The sequence below is a fragment of the Acartia tonsa genome, chromosome 2, assembly GCF_053477335.1.
Source record: "Acartia tonsa isolate MP-2025a chromosome 2, ASM5347733v1, whole genome shotgun sequence".
Taxonomy (NCBI): Eukaryota; Metazoa; Arthropoda; class Copepoda; order Calanoida; family Acartiidae; genus Acartia; species Acartia tonsa.
The window spans coordinates 55,802,636-55,822,442 of NC_137261.1; the positions used below are offsets into that span (position 1 = coordinate 55,802,636).

The following is a 19,807-nucleotide window of genomic DNA, read 5'->3' on the forward strand; positions in this document are numbered from 1 at the left end:
TACATCATGTACGTTAAGCCGTTTTAGTTGCTAGTAGACTTAGATTTTATGAAATAATCGATACCAGCAACATTTTAACAGAACCCTAATTTGTATTGTAGGGAGAAGAGGAGAGTCATAATGAAAAGGGGTCAAATTTTCTGTTGAATATTATCACCAACATTATTGACAAGAAGAATACTCCCTCGGGATCTTGTATCAGCATTGATCAGGTTTACATAATACATATTTTACATTTTTTAATCAGGGCTCGGCATGGCAGCCGCGACTAAGCCGGAAGTTAGAACCCGTTTGATGTTTGAAAAATTTCCAAAAGAGGAATTGTCATATTTGGGTCAGGTTTAAACTTCAAGCAGATTTTTAAAATTTGATTTCACAGAGGATTACAGGCGGTTGACGAGCGACTGCCGAGCCGTTTTTAATTTTCCCTAGCGCCGGCAGAATTTATATTTATAATTAATTAATTAAAAATAAGGGGATAAGTTTTTTCACCTAAAGTAAAAAAATGCACGAAAAACTATTCCCCTATTTAAAATTTATTTCAAATAAAAGAAGGGTTTCTGTGTTTGACTTGACACTTTAAGGGTAACCATCTAAAATCTATAAAAAAATAATAGTCATAAACATGATTTTATTGTTATTAAACATCAATAATTGGAATTTACGTAGCTTATAATTATGTAAATTAATGAAAAATTATTTCATTCTTCTGTATTATCAAACATTTTCCTTAAGTCTAAAAACACATAAATTAAAACTATAAAATAAAACAAATGATGCTTCTCTCTTTCTATTTTTTTTTGATAAGATATCTTACACGGCTGAAATAATCGTTCCACATTTTTCAGGGAAGTTTAGTATAGTCCCATTAAAGATTTTATACTATTGTATAAGGCTGGGGTTCAACTCCCACTAATGAAAAAATAGAATAAAACTAAATCTCGATTTATTTTTATATATATATGTATAAGTTTTATACATATGTGGAAGGTTACGGATTCCTCGTTTTCCTTTTTCTATTGTGTCCATTCTCCTAGAGGCTTAGGATTCATAAGCTATATATGTGCAAAAAATATGTAGTTTTCAGCAAAATAATAATTCTCTGCAAATAATAATGGGGAATTAACCCAAGAAGCATTTTGACGGCTCACACACCACCCGACTGATAGCGAAACGAAGTTGAAGTACACACACACACACACACCCCGCCGCGAAACAGCGGCCATACCTATGGACTGCCAAACCCCCATTGGAACCCCAGAAGGGTCCTGGACGCCTGCAGGACCTCTAAGAGCCGACCAGTTTTTGGCTAAGAGGAATCAAAAAAAAAATTCTGTTCTTTAAAAAATGCATGTTTATTGTCTAAGGAATCAATGGAGAAAGGATCTACATTTTCTCGAATGACAAATATGTTTCGAAGAAATGGAAGCCGACCTTCTAGCTCACGTATATCATCCTCTCAGGTATTTAATATTCTTTTCAGTGTGGCTTTGAAACCGGTTGATATCCGCTTTATTATAAAGGGTTCTCATAGTGAAAAATCATTCAGTTTTCTACGAATTTAAAAATGAACAATTGTAAGATTAAAACAAGTTTTTTATCCTTTGGTTTTGGTCTTATACTCTCATTTTTAACCACGGAAACTGTCTATAATACGATGCGATAAATAATTAATAAAAAATTTAATAAAATTATTACCCTAAAAATTTCCCTCGCCCGTTCTTTCTAGATTTTTTAAAAACAATAAAATTTGAAAATTAAAAGCGCTTTGGTCATGTATTCAATTTTTAGCATATGTTTATTTTAGCTTTGCATAGTATAGTAATCTATTAATGGCGGCTACACATGGGGACTGGTGTGTACCCTTTCCCTAAAATAGCAAAATCCTTCCAAGGATCTATTAGAAGCTATACTGTAAAGGAGAACCGTATCGATTCAGCGGTTAACGAGATCCTTATGTACAGACACACACATAGAGATCCTGTTACTTTTTTATAAGGATATTTCTTTTTAGAACTCTCGAAAGACATCGCCTACAATGCAAAATAAATGGAAGAAACAAGGTAAAACCTGTGTAACAAGGATGACAACATCCATAAAAGAAAAGCAAATCAGAAAGGCCTCTAGGGGCACTTGAGAAGGAGGGAGTTGAATATCTAAACCTATATTTTTGATTTAAACATTTTAAAAACTGAAATCGAAAATGAGGTTAATTGGGGGCGGCCCCCCCTCACTCTCCCCAAATTTTTTTTACGTTTTTAAAGAGTCTAAATAAAAAATCTAAGTTTTAAGATTCAACTCCTTAAGTGCCCCTAGAGGCCTCTAGGGGGCAAAGCCGCTAACATTACATAAAGTGTTAAGGGTTTTTGTCTGAGGCTAAACTTCTTTTAAAATGCAGGTCCAAATTGATTTTAATTTACTGAAAAGCTATTTTTAATGTCTTGGAGGTGGTTTTGGGCTACTTTGTTTATCTTCACCGACTTTCACTAGTGGCTAGGGGCGATACAACTAGTAGAGTAACGAAGTTTGAACACTGTCATTTTATGTCTAAGTTATAGATGTAAAAAAAGTTATAAAAAAAGTAATTTATAAAAAAGGATGCATTTCGCTTTCGGTCAATTTTGCAGTGTCAACGTTGTTTTTAAAAGCAAAGCTTTTCTATAACTCGGCTCGGTCCAGCAACTCAATAATCGTTACCAGAATGTCCGTACGTCCTTTTAAAACATGTTGATTTTTAACCTTTTTGATTATGTTATACAATTATAATATTTATCTGTTTTTTGAATACTTATTCCCATTACAACAAAGTGCAATGTTATAAGCGAATCATCTCAATTATCAAGTCCTAAAAACGCAAGTTTAAACAGTATCCTGTATTTATGCAGTTTTGCAACGAATTTACTTACAAATTTGTTTTGACTTATATTTTTTTATTCTGCTTATTTAGTTTTGACACTGTACAAGTGTTAATGTGCATTTGTCCTACCATTTAAAATCTTCGCTTTTATGGATGTTGTCATCCTTGTTTTGGTTTGCTAAGATAAACTGACTCTAACCAGAAGTTTGTATTTTTTGTTGTTGCAGCTTTTTTAAATAGAAAATGTCAAGGTCGTGTTTCTGTCTAAATTCTGACAAATTTTCTTTTACACTTTCTTCATCTAAGTTAGACTTTAGTCTCACCTGTCTTATATATAGACAGGGATCTTAAGGGATAAGACAATGGGTGGTAAAGTGATTTATATCTCCAATGATGATCAACAAAACCATACCTACTGTATAATTGTAGAATAGTTTACACACTACAAGTTGTTTTAGACAATCAAAATATAATGAAAGTAACCAAAGTTTTTTTGAGTTTACGATAACATGGTTATAAAACTTTGGGTACCCGTGTACCCGTGGGTACCCAAAATACTCCCACTTTTGATTAAATAAATCTTGTACTTTCAGTTTTTTCTTCACACATTCCCCATGGATTTAGTAGCCAAAAATTTTAAATACAAATTAGGGTTGGCAATCTGTATCCGAATCCGGGATCCGGAATCCGCCCAATTTTTGGTCAATTTTGGAATCCGAATCCGTATCCGGAATCCGTTTTTTAATAGCGGATTCGGATTCTAAAGGCTAAAATTAGCGTCTTGAGTTTTTTCTTTCTACTCCCGTTTTTTGAAGGCAAAGCTTATCATCATTATATATAAAATCTTTTAAAATTTGGATCGATTCTCGGAAGTGAATTATAAAGAACACCAAGAACATTAATTTTTAGGACATATGTAGTAAGAGATATAAGTTTTCCGGAATTGTAATGTAGGGAGTAGATTTGAAATCTGCATCAAATTTTAAGGATTTTTTATAAAATTCGTTTTTTGTATAATTCTTTATCTAAAAGCGGAAATACAAATTAAGTTAATTAATTTTGGCATCTGTGATTGGTGGATTTAAAAAATCTGCGCTCTGATTGGATGTCATTACATCATTCAACCAATTAGAGCGCAGGTAGTTTAAAATCCACCTATCCTATTGGTCAAAATTAATTAACTTAAAATGTATTTTCGCTTTTAGATAAAGAATTTTACAAAAAACGAATTTTATAAAAAATCCTTAAAATTTGATGCAGATTTCAAATCTACTCCCTACATTAAAATTCCGGAAAACTTATATCTCTTAATATGTAGCACTTAATTTTTATGATTTAAAAAAAGCGTTTTAAAATATTGCTAGAATCCGGAATCCGAATCTGGAATCCGCCAAATATAAGAATCCGGAATCCGCGGGAATCCGCCATTTTTTTGACGGATTCTTGTAAGAATCCAAATCCGGTCCAAAAATTTGACGGATTGCCATCCCTAATACAAATATTCAGATGAACAAATAGCTTCTATGCCAAATTCTAAGTTCAGTATTTGCAAATTTTTACACGATTTTGTACTCCGAGTGTGATCAAAAGGTATTCCTAGAATTTTCAGCTTAATCTAATATGTACTTTTTATATGAACTTCTACGGTGGAGTCTAAAAGGGTCCTGAATGTCCTGCTTGTACTGTCAGATATCTTAAATTTTTATGTGTTCCTTTTTTGACGACTTTTTATACAGTTTTGTACTATGAGAGGTGTACTTGGAATTTATAGTTGGGTGGGGAACATGAATATAATAGTGTGTTAATACTTTATGGACGAAATGGGCAAACTTTCTATTAAAAAGTTATGAGCTATTTTTTTAAAGAAAATTTAATAATAATGGGAATAAGATATTTAAGAATATCGCATTAATATTGAAAGAGGACAATGAATAGAAAAATTAATATCATTATGAATCTTTTGAAGCGAAGCTTTTCTAAAATTATGGTTACTTTGTCCGCCCTAAGCCCGCAGCGCTCGGCTCCCTAGTCTGCCTAGCCGCAGCGCTCGGCCCTCTTGCCTGCCTAGCCGCAGCACTCTGCCCCCTTGCCTGCCTAGTCGCAGCGCTCGGCCCCCTTGCCTGCCTAGCTAGAAAAAAATGCCGATAATTAATTTAGGCATGCTAGAATTACCCTATGAATTTCAAAATTTGTATTTTCATTCTTAATCTTTATGCATTATTTATAGGTCGTAGCAACTCTAAAAAACTCTATATAATCTTTAACAAATGTCTGTATATCCCTTTCAAACATGATTTTTAAAACGTTGATTTTTAGGACGTTTAGGAACAATGTAATAATTAATGCAAATTGATAATCAAGTATAAAAATGTTGAAAAAAAGTTTCAGCCTTTTATTTTTTATAGGAGCCGAGAAAATCACGTTTTCCTTAAACTAATACATACAGACAGACGGACATAAGGACAGACGGACATTTTAAATTATAGAGTAGCTTCGCTACTAATAATCAAGTATAAGAATGTTGACAAGAAGTTTCAGCCTTTTATCTTTTATAGGGGCCCAGAAAATCATGTTTCCCCCAAACTAAGACTTACGGACAGATGGACAGACGGACATTTCAAATTATAGAGTAGCTTCGCTACTAAAAATGTTAATTCACAATTAACAAAGATGACAACATCCGTTATTAGCGAAGCACAGATGTATCCTATTGTATAAAGTAGTAAGCTTTTTTGTATGTAGCTTCTTATTAGTCCAGGGAAGGTTTTAACTATTTTAACTATTTAAAACAATAACTCTTATAGAGTTTGAGAAGCAGAACATTAATTTTTAAGTCTAAACAAAATTATACATAAATGTGTTGCAAAATTGCACATATATAGGATCAAATAAAAGGGCATACTTTCATTTTTAGGATTTTATTGTAGAGTTGCCTTGCTTATAATATAAGAATCAATATTCCAAAAATCAGATGAATAGGAGAAGCATATTATACAACAACATGTTGTCAAAATGCTAAGCTTTATAAATTGTACCTAACTGTCATGGGAATCATCATGCAAAGTTTGATATCGATGGGACAATTCTAACATGCCGAAATTAACGAAAAGAGCTAACCATTACGGACGGACCTACCCTAATTTTACAAAACTCTCTCTTATTTGACAAAAAGGCGGGGTAGTTTATTGTTTGTTTTTAAAAGCGAAGCTTTTCTATAATTAAAGCCAGTCTGTCTGTCAGTTCGTCCGTAACGGTTAGCTCTTTTTGTTAATTTAGACATGTTAGAATTGTCCTAGCGATTTCAAACTTTGCATGATAATTCCTATAACAGTTAAGTAAAGATTTATGAAGCGTAGCAACTCTATAATCCTTACTAGAAAGTCCGCACGTCCAACCTTTTTAATGTTTTTTTTATATCTTATAATCAATCTTTATATCTTTTTTTAAAAGCGAAGCTTTTCTATAATTAGGGTCAGTCTGTCCGTACGTCCGTCCATAACGGATAGCTTTTTTCGTTAATTTTGGCAAGTTAGAATAGTCCTATTGATTTCAAATTTTGCATGGTGATTCCTTTAGTAGTACGATTTAGAAAGCGTAGCAACTCTATAATCATTACCAAAATTTCCGTACGTCCATTTTAAACATAATGATTTTTCTACTTTTTTAACAACAAATTTTACTTTTTAAAAGCGAAGCTTTTCTATAATTAGGGTTTGTCCGTCCGTCCGTAACGGATGGTTTTTTTCGTTAATTTAGGCATGTTAGAATTGACCTATCGATTTTAAATTTTGCATGGTGATTCCTTTAATAGTACGATTTAGAAAGCGTAGCAACTCTATAATCATTACCAAAATTTCCGTACGTCCATTTTAAACATAATGATTTTTCTACTTTTTTAACAACAAATTTTACTTTTTAAAAGCGAAGCTTTTCTATAATTAGGGTTTGTCCGTCCGTCCGTAACGGATGGTTTTTTTCGTTAATTTAGGCATGTTAGAATTGACCTATCGATTTTAAATTTTGCATGGTGATTCCTTTAATAGTTAGGTACGATTTAGAAAGCGTAGCAACTCTATTATTATCACAAAAATGTCCGTACGTCCATTTTAAACATAAAGATTTTTTTACTTTTTTAACAACTAATTTTTATGTGATCTAATCATCCGATTGATCTGATTTTTGGTATATTGATTCCTGGGACAACAAAGTATAATGTAATAAGCGAAGCAACTCTATAATCAAGTCCTAAAAATGTATTTATGTCCTGACATTATCCTGAATCAAGCAGTTTTTCAACAAATTTACTTACAATTTTGCTTTGACTCTTATACATTTATATTATGATTATTCAGTTCTGACACTATACAAGTGTTAATGTCCGTTTGTCCTACCGTTTCAGTGCTTCGCTTTTATGGATGTTGTCATCCTTGTTTAACAACAAATGTTTATGTGATCTAATCATCCGATTGATCTAATTTTTGGTATATTGATTCCTAGGACAACAAAGTATAATATTATAAGCAAAGCAACTCTATAATCAAGTTCTAAATATGTAAATATGTCCATAAACATTATCCTGTATAAAGCAGTTTTTCAACAAATTTACTTACAATTTTGCTCCGACTCTTATACATTTATAATCTAATTATTCAGGTCTGACACTATATAAGTGTTCACGTCCGTTTGTCCTACCGTTTCAGTGCTTCACTTTTATGGATGTTGTCATCCTTGTTTTAATACCGTTTCCTATTACATCTAGGTATAATGTTATAAGCGAAGCATCTCCAAAATCAAGTCCTAAAAATGCTTTATAATATAAGATAAAATCCTAAAACCTAATTGGACAACAATTAATTTAGGTTAGGTTAGATTTAGTCATATTAGAATAGGTATTTTAAAGAGGTACTAGCTAGGAGCATGGACTTAAGTCAAAATATATCTATTTTTCTCAACAATATTCCTAGTTTTAAAGAGTTCGCTTATCAGGCAGTCTAATTTAATAAGCTTCACATGTTTAAATATGAAATCCTTGTTATAATCGAAGCTTTTCTACAATTAAGATTGCTCCGTCTGTCCATTATTGTTCTATCTATTTCAAACTATGCATGTAGAACAGTGGGAAAAGGAGAAAAGGTGTTTTAATTGAAATGAAAAAATCAATCAAAACATTTTTTATTATTAATTTATTACCTATTCTTTTTCAATTAAACTGTAGGTAATTTTGATGAAATAAAATCTTAATTTAGAAAAGCTTAAATTAAAACAATTTTTTTTATAATTTTCCCAACAAGAAATAACGTAAATTTTTTATAAATAAAGAGATGAAATAAGGAAGTATATGATAAAAAAACATTATAAGTGACAAAATTATTTGTTTATTATGATACGGAATTTCGGTTAACTATTATAATGCAATAACATTTTTATTAAAAATATTAATATGTACTTTATTACCTTTTCATGGAAACAAAGACAAGACTGGGGGCTCTACTTATAGTCAAACAAAAAGGGGGAAATGAACCCACCATCTAATTTGTTATTTAATAGATACATTACTTACAATTTTATGATAAGAAAAGGTAAAATAGATAATTTTGAAAGCGAAGCCATTCTATAATTGGGATCAGTCCCTCCTTACGTCTGTATGTCAGTTTGTACGTTTGTACTTTTGTACGTTACAAGCAGCTCTTATTGTTAATCTAGACATGTTAAAATTTCCTATTAATTTTATTTTTTAGTATTATTTTAGTATTTTTAGTTTAAATCTATAATAATTTTTTTTTGGCTATTTTTATATTTTTCACATTTCCCGATTGTATCTTTTGTGGTCTGATTTTAAAAACTTCAGTAAATAAGGGTATTAAAATTGAATTTTCCATCATTGTAAGGTATCTGTAGATGACAGGGCAAGTAACTTTTTCTTATTTCACATATTTCTTCATTTCTTGATAATGATAACCCTTTGTTCTTATCATCCTTAACCCTTAAAAGTAAGGCCCCTTGCTGCGCCTATTAGGCGGGGGGGGGGGGGGTGCAACGCCCCCCCTCTTATTATCTCAGCTCCTATTAGAGCTAGAAAGCTAAGAAAATTTGTGCATGTTCCCTGTTTAATAATAAATTTCCAACTAAAAGTGAGTCAAAGTCAATTTCAGCTTCCTTCACTCTTTTATTTAACAATCTTTGTTTTTAGGTCCTTTTTTATTAAACAATTTTAAAAGGCTGCCATTTTCTAAATTTTAAAGCTAGAAAACTATTTTTTTTTCAGAAAATGTTATCTTTATGTAAATTTTGTATTACAAATCTCAAAACATAAATTTTGGCGGGCACAGCTGTACTTGGCAGCTGCCAGCTGCCGCAGTCATCAGGTAAACTACGGCAGATCATAATGAAATTTTTTTATGTTATTAAATGCCCCCCCCCTTCAGTTTTTCATGTGTAAAAGATTGAAAACCATAAATAAGTGACTTATTACATACGGATATAACATATACCAGAGACTTAAACAAAGAATTTACCTTACAAAGATACTAAATATCCTCTTTTAGTAAATCCCTATATGAATTATAAGTATAATTAAGATAAACATTTTCTTAAATATTTGCTTTTCTACCTTAAAAATAAAAAAAATACTTTGACTGACTTATAGTCTAAATTCATTATTAAACAGTGGCCTTGCATAATTCTTTTTAGGACTCTAGCTCTGAAAAGAGCTTAAATAAAAGCAAGGGTGTTCATGCCACCCCCCCCCCCCTCCCTTCCTAAAGATTAGGGTCTGAAAAGGGGCCCGACTGTTAACCCTTAACGGTCAGGGGGGGGGTTGAATGCCCCCCCCCCATCCGGTTTATTGATCCTCTTTTCTGTGTGAGAAAGATAAAGAGCCCAAACTGTATGACTTTTATAAGTATGGGTATGACACATAACTGAGAGTTAAAACTTTTTGAATATCTCCATCCTGGCGGGAACAGGATGCCAGCAAACCTGGAAATTTCATCCAGGTAAAAAGCAAATATATTTTTGTGACTTAAACAAAGCATTTTATTTTACCAAAATACTGAAATATCCTCTATTGATACATCCTCAGATGAAATACAGGTGTTCAAGTCAATTTCATGTTCCAGGTATGATCCTTCAGGTCCTGATCCTCCAGGTCTCCAGAAATCTTTAAAAGACTCCTGTGACCGCAATTTTTGACTTAGAGACTTCAAATTGCTTTTCTTACATGTCTACATAATGTATTAAAATTTCATAAAGATCCGCCAACATTTTCCGCCGACTGCGGCGGCTTGCAGCTACCAAGTACAGCTGCGGCCGCTAGAATTTATGTTTTGATATTTCTAATATAAAATTTACTTAAAGATAAACATTTTCTGCAACAAAATTGTTCCTCTTGCTACAAAAATAAAAAAATTACAGCTGTTTGAAATTTTTAAGTAGAAAAGGACTTAAAAACAAAGGTTGGTTAATAAAAGGGTGAAGGAAGCAAAAATTGACTTTGATTCACTTGAGGTCAGAAATTCATTATCAAACAGGGGACCTGCAGAATTTTTTTTTAGCCCTCTAGCTCTAATAGGAAATGAGATAATAGAGGGTAGCGTTGAATGCAACCCCACCCCCACCCCAACCCCAATCATAAAATCATAAAAATTGTTGTCAAAAAGAAAAAATTTGCATTTTATAATGAACGCCTGGAATTTCTGGTTGACTTTTTATATCGTACAGGCACCCTACTACAACGTTTGAAATCAATAAGACAACTCTAAAACTCCTAATGACAATAAAAGCTATCCGTTATTAACAGATCAACCAACGGACCATTTATAAGCTTTTTTTATTTACACAAGTATCATAAAAAATGTTATTAAAAAGTGTACATGGACGCAAGGATTTTTTATTAACAATAAGCGATAATTGTTACCAACAGAAAGGCGGACCAACCTCAACTATACAAAAGCTAAACTTTTAGTGATTATAGAAAAGCTTTCTTTAAAAAAAAATTGATTAATTTAATTCATTAAAAATGTCGCACATTACTGAGTTTGCGTTTTTTGAGATAGACCAAATTACATTCAGGACCCTTTTAGACTCCACCAACTTCTACGGGCTTTCAAGAATATGCAACTAGTTTTTCATTTTCATGATTGCTTCTGGTTTTTAAAGTACAATTGGATTCTAAAAGCACTACAGTAATACCTGGTTGTTTTTGTAATCAGGGCTATGAGATTTTACATTTTAGTCCATTAATTCCTGGATTTTAATATTACAATGGGCGAGAATAGTTATTTCTTTCATCGTATTATAAACGGCTTTCCGCGGATATAGAATGTGCAATTATAAGATTAAAACCAGTTTTTTTAGCCCCGAGGTGCCGATCGCACCGGCTAAAATAAGGGTTTTAATCTTATGATTGTACATTTTTATATTCGTAGAAAGCTGGATATAATACGATGCTAGACATAATTTTTCTTATTGATGAGAACCGGTTCCTATCCACCGGATTCGAATGAATACGAGAATAGTTATTTCTCGCATCGTATTATAAACGGCTTTCCGCGGATATAGAATATACAATTATAAGATTAAAACCGGTTTTTTTAGCCCCGAGATGCCGAAGGCACGGGCTAAAAAACTGGTTTTAATCTTATGATTGTACATTTTGATATTCGTAGAAAGCTGGATATAATACGATGCTAGACATAGTTTTTTCGTATGGATGAGAACCGGTTCCTATCCACCGGATTCGAATGAATACGAGAAAAAAAATTATTACTTCTGTAGGTTAAAATAGTTGTCAGAAAAGTTTGGACGTTTAGAATTTGTACTCTCCAATCAATATGTAAATAAGTTCCCAAAGTTTATAAGTTGATTCAAATCTTTGTAGGCCAAGGTTAATTTACAGTCCAATGTACACTCCCTTTCTCCCTTACATGAATCTTTGAAATATTAATATTGCTTATATATTTAGAAAAAGGAAGTTTTACAAAGAAGAGGCCGAAACCAAACAGTGCATCCAGGTCAATAACACTTTCAGTAGGGCCTGGGAACCAATTGATATCTGCTGGATTAGAACCGGTTCTCAGTCATTTTGAAGGATCATGTATACCATCGTATAAAAGATATTTTCCACGAATTTTAAATACAAATCATAAGATTTTCAACAGTTTTGTTGGACCAGGCCTTCGGCTCCAAGGAACTAAAAAATAACTGAAACAATCTTATGATTTTGCATTTTAATATCCACCGAAAGCTGTCTATAATACGATACGATAAATAACTATTATTCCTCTTTATTTTTTTCTCAAAAATATTAATTAGTGTGAAAAAGAGTATTCTTGAAAAATACAGTAGTCGATATCAAATAGCAGCTGAGATAATTATATTTTCCAGTTACAGACGGATGGACAGATAAAGTGAATTATAGGATACGCTACTAAAAGCCACTTTTTCATTGGAAAAGTTTTATATTAATAAAGTTAATAAAAGTACTATTGGATGAATTAAACCTTAATAAAATTACCATATTACACATATAATAATAAAAAGATATCTCATAGTACATTGGTTATATTAAATTAATATAAGTACAGCTATTTTGGAACTAGGTATACGTCAATAGTAGCTTGTCGTCAATTTAGGTTGCCAATAACACTGTCATTTATTGGTCAGTTCGTTCATCCAGTTTTAGGGGTTATGACTCCTGAGATGGTTTTATGATATTTTATTTTTTATTACACACGATTTGGGGTATTTTTAGGCAATTTCACTGTACATCCTACCTTAGATGCTGGGAGCTCAGCCGCTCATCTTCATTATGAATTATCAAAAACTTAAAGGAAATAATTATCCTTTTCATTAGCAAAGCTACTCTTTAATTTACTTCATTGGTATGTTCGTCCGTGATAGCGATTCTCTCGGCTGTCATTAAAGCTAGACCTATGATTTTTTAGTCAACATATTCCAATCATTATTCAATCATTCTACATGACAATTTGTTTCTATGCCTCGCTATTTATGGATATTGCCATCCTTGTTATTATATTTGTAAATATTTTCATTAGAGTAAAATAATAGAGAGAGAATTGGTTAAATAACTGTATGTCTCCACCCCGTGGACCCAGTGCCGTCTTTCAATTGGGGCTTTGATTATCAATAGCGTCGGGAATATTAACACAGCCAAGTCGCATCTATATATTTGTCTGTGTTATACATCTATCCTTATATATTTATTATCTGTTTAGTTCAATGTTGGATAAATATGAGGAGAAGAAGATTGTTAGTAACGGAAGGATTGGTAACTTGATCCGCAGTAAATCTTGGTGCTCACTAAAGAACAGCCAGGAACAGACCAATACTTAAAAATTTACATGTAACCAACTTTATTTGGGCATTAAAATTCAAACAAAGTTATAAAATGAAAGATAAAAGATGCATATACAATTAAAATTGAATTACTACAACAATAAACAACCTAAATTCTAATTAGTTTTCCCTGGTTAACCATGAATATATCACTTTGGATCTGTCTACTTTGCCAAAAAAAAAAGATTTTAAAAAGTTTATCCTGGATCCCTTTCAGATGTTAACATAGTCCTTCAGAAGGTCTGCCATCAAAAACCTATTTTTAATGATTTTTTGGGGGTTAGGTTAGGTTAAGTAAAGGTTAAATGAACCCTGCATGGATATTGGCCCTTGGGAATGGGACCCCTAATGACTAGAGCTCTCTGCAGGGGCTAGTAATATATTTTAATTCTTTAAACAAAAACAATAAGAGGGGTATGGGGTTATCGTTGATCAACATATAGGTTCAATACTTCTATTACTTATGTATCATTATATTTTTGATATTGGCCTCGGCTCTATTAACACAGCCAAGACGCTACGAAACAGCAGAAAGCAATTTACTAGCAGACGCAAAAAGGTACCTAACAGGGGGATCCAGGTAGTTCAAGTTGTTTAGCTATACTACCTTTTTCCATTACTTTTTCTTTATTAGTTTTAGAGAAAACAGAATTTAAGTAATGGTCCTACAGGATTCCTGTACATCCACTACGAAGCTTGTGCCCCCAGGGACCCAGGGGGGAGGGGGAGGAAGACACGAGCATGAACAACAAGAATGGGCGCATCCACCACCGCTGCTGACGCGACAAAATGATCCCATGATAACCATATCCAATGAAATGTCTAACGGATCTCACTCACAGGGAAAGGTGAATGGGAAGGAGGCTCTAAATGTGATTCTAAATTTTAAGGTAATTATCATTGAAATGTTTTTTTTATGTCGTATTCACGGCTGCAATTTGAGATAGATGTCTTAAATTATTTGTAATAACTCTCATGATCAATGAGAATCTTCTTTTTAGATTTACATTGTAAATCTGTTTGTCTAAAACGCTATAAAAAGATTAACTTAAACTCTACGGCTGTTATTATAAATTTATAGTTAAAATTGTCATTAAAAATTTTTCTTTGTTTTAAAAAGTTTTGGGTCTTTTATCCATTCTGGATTGGATTGTACAAACCAACAGTGTCTAAACCTCCTTGACTAACAATTATAATCTACAAAATAATTTATCATAATTGGGAGTCAAAATTAATTTATCGTCCAGCATCTTATCCCTCCCTTATCTTATGTATTATTTTTTTCTCTTTTCTATCTATCTATCTATCTATCTATCTATTTAATATCTATCTATCTATCTATCTATCTATCTATTTATCCTTGTTTTCAGGACGCAGATTTTTTACACCAAGAAACTGGAGAATGGAATAGAAAATCTTTTGAATAGACTTTCCAGCATGGTTTCGAAACCGATTAATATCCGCTAGATTAGAACCGGTTCTCAGCTACACTGAAAAATCATGTATAGCTTCGATTTACAGACAATTTTCCACGAAAATTTGAATACAAATCTTAAAATTAATACCAGTTTTGTTCGTGGCTAACAAAAACTGGTTTTAATCTTATAATCTTTAATTTTGATATCCGCGGAAATCTGTCTATAATATGATGCGATGAATAGCTATAACAAAACTTTAGTCGAAGTGTAATATTAAAAGCGAAGACTTTCTACATTCAAGGTCGGTCCGTCCGTCCATCCGTCCACAACTGCTCACATCTTGTTCAACTATGTTAGAATTGTCCTATAGATTTCAAACATGGCATGACGATTCTTGTAACATTTGGACACTATTTAGAAAGCGTAGCAATGTTATCTTTAAAATATGACGATTTTTGGTCTTTTAAAAACAATATTTATGAGATTTAATCATCCTATTCACTTGCATATTGAAATTGGTCCTTACGGGATAAGTTAAGCATCACTATAATCAACTTTAAAATGTAAGTTTGTCAAGATTACGCTTTTCTATTTAATTTTGGAATAGTATCATGAGAAAAATGCGTAATTTTTTGTAATATTCCGTACAATTGGGTGCAAGCTTCCCGTCAAATGCGCCCATAAGGTCAAACTGTTCCTAATTTGCATTTTACTCAAACTTCAAATAATGTTAAATATAACATAGTAAAAAATATTGAATGCTTTATTCTATACCTATATGAGCGATTACTTTTTCTGTTTTTTACCTTATGAATTATTTTCGACAGATTTTTTTATAAAACGGCATGCTTTATTGCATCAAGATCCATGACAGATCTATATAGGAAATAAACGTCTATATATGAGCTCGAGTCTTCCAATAGTAGAGTGTTTAATACTCATAGTGCTCCAAAAATCCATAATAAATTCTCATTGACCAGAACTATAAGACCCATTATTTTACTCTATAAAGAATAAATTCTTTTTTTAAATTTCATGTTGCTATTTGAATTATACTAAAGTATTAAATTTCTATTCATAAAATAGAAAATTTCAATTTATAAAATAGTAAATCAAAGAAAACTTAGTTTAAAAATAATGTGATACTAGCGCTGCGTCCGTAATGTGATCAGATATTAAACTAAAATTAAACATTTAGCTAAATATTTTAACCCTTAGAGGACGATAATTTGAAACAAAAAAATACTAGGATCCTAAAATATTTTGAAGAAAGAGAGACAAAATTATAAATACGGTTTTAAATAAAGATAATGAAATTTAAAAAAGATGGAAGGAAAGGGAAGTGAGAGAGAGGGACATATAATCTCTAAAAAATGATGAAAAAACGAAACTAATGTCGTAGTATCTTTAAAAAATCTTTAGGTGTAGTAACTTTTTTTGTAGTTGGGTTGATATTCAGTGATTGGACAATGGAAGAAAAAGATTAATATTCAATCTAGCCAATAGCGGGATAATTTTAGAACGCAGCCTCTAGTTACTCAATATTTGTTAATGTTCGTTTGTCTTACTTACTAATTGTTAATTATTTGTTAAGCTCTACTTTTATGTGGGTTGTCATTCGTGTTTATTTCTGGCCTTTGTATTTATAGTCTTAGATATTTTTATGTTAATTCAAGAAAAATATTTTTAAATTTTTTTATTTTTGATCAAATTATTAATTATGTTTTTCAATGTTCTATAATATAGATTTTTCTCAAGACATGTCATTAAACAAGGATGACAACCTCCAATAGTAGCAAGCCATTTGAAATTATAAGCAAAAAATAAGAAAAACTGAAAGTTAGAAATGAAATAGGAAATAGTCCAGACTTACATTATTTCATACTTGATTAGATGCTTTTTATAGTAAGTTTAATTGTATGACAGATTGAATATGAAATTAGGGATAGCTGCATCGTATTATAAACAGCTTTCCGCGTATATGAAGATGTACAATTATTAGATTAAAACCATTTTTTTAGCCCCGAGATGCCGAAGGCACGGACTAAAAAACTGGTTTTAATCTTAATGATTGTATATTTTTATATTCGTAGAAAACTGGATATAATACGATGCTAGACAAAGTTTTTTGTATTGATAAGAAACGGTTCTAATCCGACGGTTTCGAATGAATACGAGAATATCCATTATTAGCAGTGCAGTTCACAGTAAAATGTTCCTGGAACGATTATCTTTAAAAATCTATGAACTTTAAATTCTTCTGACAACCAAACGCTGAAAATAAAAGATTATCCTCAACACAATTTTAACCAACAAAAGAAGGCCTACAAATAAACTGGAATAGTCATTTCTCAATAATGCACAGTTATCTTGCAATGCACGAAAAAGACTTATTTAACGCGTTTTTCTACAGTGGAGTTTTCTAATTGCATCATTAGATCTTAGGTATTTTAGATTTTTATAGGCCTTCTTAATTTTGTACCGCTTAACACGGTGTACGGGCATGACATATATGTTCCTATGTTTGGCAGTTAGCAGCCTTCAAAGTTCATAGATTTTCGAAGATAATCGTTACCAGGAACATTTAATCGTGAACTGCACTAGATCCTAAATATTAATATCAATGCAATGTACTGGAAACTAAATAAATGAAACAACTTCAATTCTATTTTTATACCTTAAATTGTAAATTAAGGAAGAAGAGAAAATACTTTATTTGATTATATAATTTGCAGAGAAATAGTTGCAATTCTCAATAAACAAGGTTGTCAACATCCATAAAAGCGTAGCTCTGAAGCGGTAGGACAAACGAACATTAACACTTGTAGAGTTTCAGAACTAAATAATCAAAACATAAATGTATAAAAGTCGAAGCAAAATTGTAAGTAAATTTGTTGAAAAACTGAATAAATAAAGGATAATGTTTAAGAACATACTTACGTTTTTAGGACTTGACTATAGAGATGCTTCGCTTATAACATTGTACTTTGTTGACCTATTAATCAGTTCATATAAAACAGTTAAAAATCGTTATGTTTAAAAAGGACGTACGGAAATTCTAGTAATGATTAAAGAGTTTTTAAATCGTACCCAACTACTACAGGAATCAACATGCAAAGTATGAAATCGATAGGACAATTCTTAGATGCCTAAATTAACGAAAAGAGCTGCGGACGGACGAATGGACGGGCGGACGGACCGATCCTAATAATATAAAAGCTTCGCTTTAAACAAGGTTGACAAATTCCAAAGGAAGAATCAATAAAATAGAGAATTTATCTATCTACCTTTTTTTTCTTTACTTTCTTTAATAAAGGTACTAAGAAAGAGAGGGAATGTCTGATTGAGCGAATAGGAGAATCGCATCGGAATTTACATTGGATCTCATTGGTTGAAATTATGTACACATTTTCCTACGAAGGCATGTTTTTTTTCATTTCATACATACATAAAAGTCAGCTGTTAACAGTATATTTTCTTAGTAGAAAGCTTTGCGGAATCAGAATTAATTGCCCAAAAATTTCGTTTACAATTTGAAAGCTTGAAACAAAGTTGGATTCTTAAAAAAAAAGTTAGGCTGGCAACTCGCTGGTGAGGCAAAATTATTTTTGTGAAAAATCCTCCAAAATCGAATAAAAAAATTTACAAAAATGAAATAAAATCTTAAGAGGGTTATTAACATATGATTTTGTTTAATTTTTGTAGATTTTTAATGTGCTTTTGGATGATTTTTCACAAAAATAATTTTGCCTCACTATCGAATAGCGAGTCTATCATTTTTTAAGAATCCACATCAGCTTGAGTCGAAAGTAAACAATACTTTTGTCTGCTAGGAATGTTCTCTCTTAGATTTGACGAAAAAAGGGTTCAGAATATTCTTCTACTCTTCTATTTCTATTCTTTCTTTCTTTCGCTTTTTTACTATATTTTTTTCTTACTATTTCATACTTTTCTCTTTATTTCTTTCTCTAACCCAAAATTTTCCCATAAAAATCCTTTTAATTTCATGTGACTTATGTTAAGGTTACTCATTTTTCAGACAGAAGTCTTGTAAATTTGCAATAACATGATAATTACTTATATTAGAACTTGCGAAAAAAAATTGGCATATACTTTCTTCATTACTAAAATGACATCATAATTCTTTTTCTTAAAATCTAAAATTATCTCATTGTTTTAAAGGTAAATTCAAATTTTGGGTTATTTAGTATTTGTTCAAATTTTAATTAAACTTTTTAAAGATCAATAGTAATAGTTATTTCTCGCATCGCATTATAAACGGCTTTCCGCAGATATAGAATGTAGAATTATAAGATTAAAACCAGTTTTTTTTAGCCCCGAGGTGCGAAGGCTAAAAAAATGGTTTTAATCTTATGATTGTACATTTTTATATTCGTAGACAGCTGGATATAATACGATGCTAGACATAGTTTTTTTCGTATGGATAAGAACCGGTTCCTATCCACCGGATTCGAATCAATACGAGAAAATGTTTTACACTAGACAATTCGGAGCTTTTCAACAATGCACTGATAAACCCTTCCCTTATCTTCCGTTCGTTTGTTGATTACTCTAGGTTAGGTTAGACGAGGTTATATTGGGTTCTGGGTAGCCCCGCAGGTTTAGGGCACCGCAGGGATAAAAAGTAACAATACCCATATTTTCAGTTTATTCTAAAAGTAAGTTAATATTATTGCTGAGCATTAGGATATATAAGTTGGAAGGAATTTTAATGTTACAGGGAGATTTTAAATCTGCATCAAATTTTAAGGATTTTTTTTTTATAAAATTCGTTTTTTGTATAATTCTTTATATAAAAGCGGAAATACAATTTAAGTTAATAAATTTTGACCAATAGGATAGGTGAATTGGAAACTACCTGCGCTCTAATTGGCTGAATGATGTGCGACATTTCAGCTTCTACTATCAGAGCGCAGATAATTTTCATTCCACCAATCACAGATGTCAAAATTAATTAACTTAAATTGTATTTCCGCTTTAAGATAAAGAATTATACAAAATACGAATTTTATAAAAAATCCTTAAAATTTGATGCAGATTTTAAATCTCCCTCTAACATTAAAATTCTTATATCTTATATATCTTACTGAACAGGCACCAAAAATACCTAAAATTACTAGCTAAGTATGCTGTGCTTAATTCGGTAGTAATTGTA

The 19,807-nt window shown here is 31.6% G+C and overlaps 1 protein-coding gene across 1 annotated transcript in view; it reads left to right on the forward strand.

Annotated features, from left to right (window-relative positions):
• LOC145312191 (bestrophin-4-like) overlaps positions 1–15,309 on the forward strand; it is a 49,346-nt gene extending 34,037 nt beyond the window's left edge. Inside the window, exons 16-22 of the mRNA XM_080151387.1 lie at positions 102–212; positions 1,368–1,463; positions 2,015–2,063; positions 11,820–11,868; positions 13,093–13,189; positions 13,882–14,103; positions 14,584–15,309. Coding sequence (XP_080007513.1) covers positions 102–212; positions 1,368–1,463; positions 2,015–2,063; positions 11,820–11,868; positions 13,093–13,189; positions 13,882–14,103; positions 14,584–14,640 — 681 coding nt within the window. The 3' untranslated portion in view covers positions 14,641–15,309. The remainder of the gene's footprint in view (positions 1–101; positions 213–1,367; positions 1,464–2,014; positions 2,064–11,819; positions 11,869–13,092; positions 13,190–13,881; positions 14,104–14,583) is intronic.
• Positions 15,310–19,807: the final 4,498 nt, after the last annotated feature.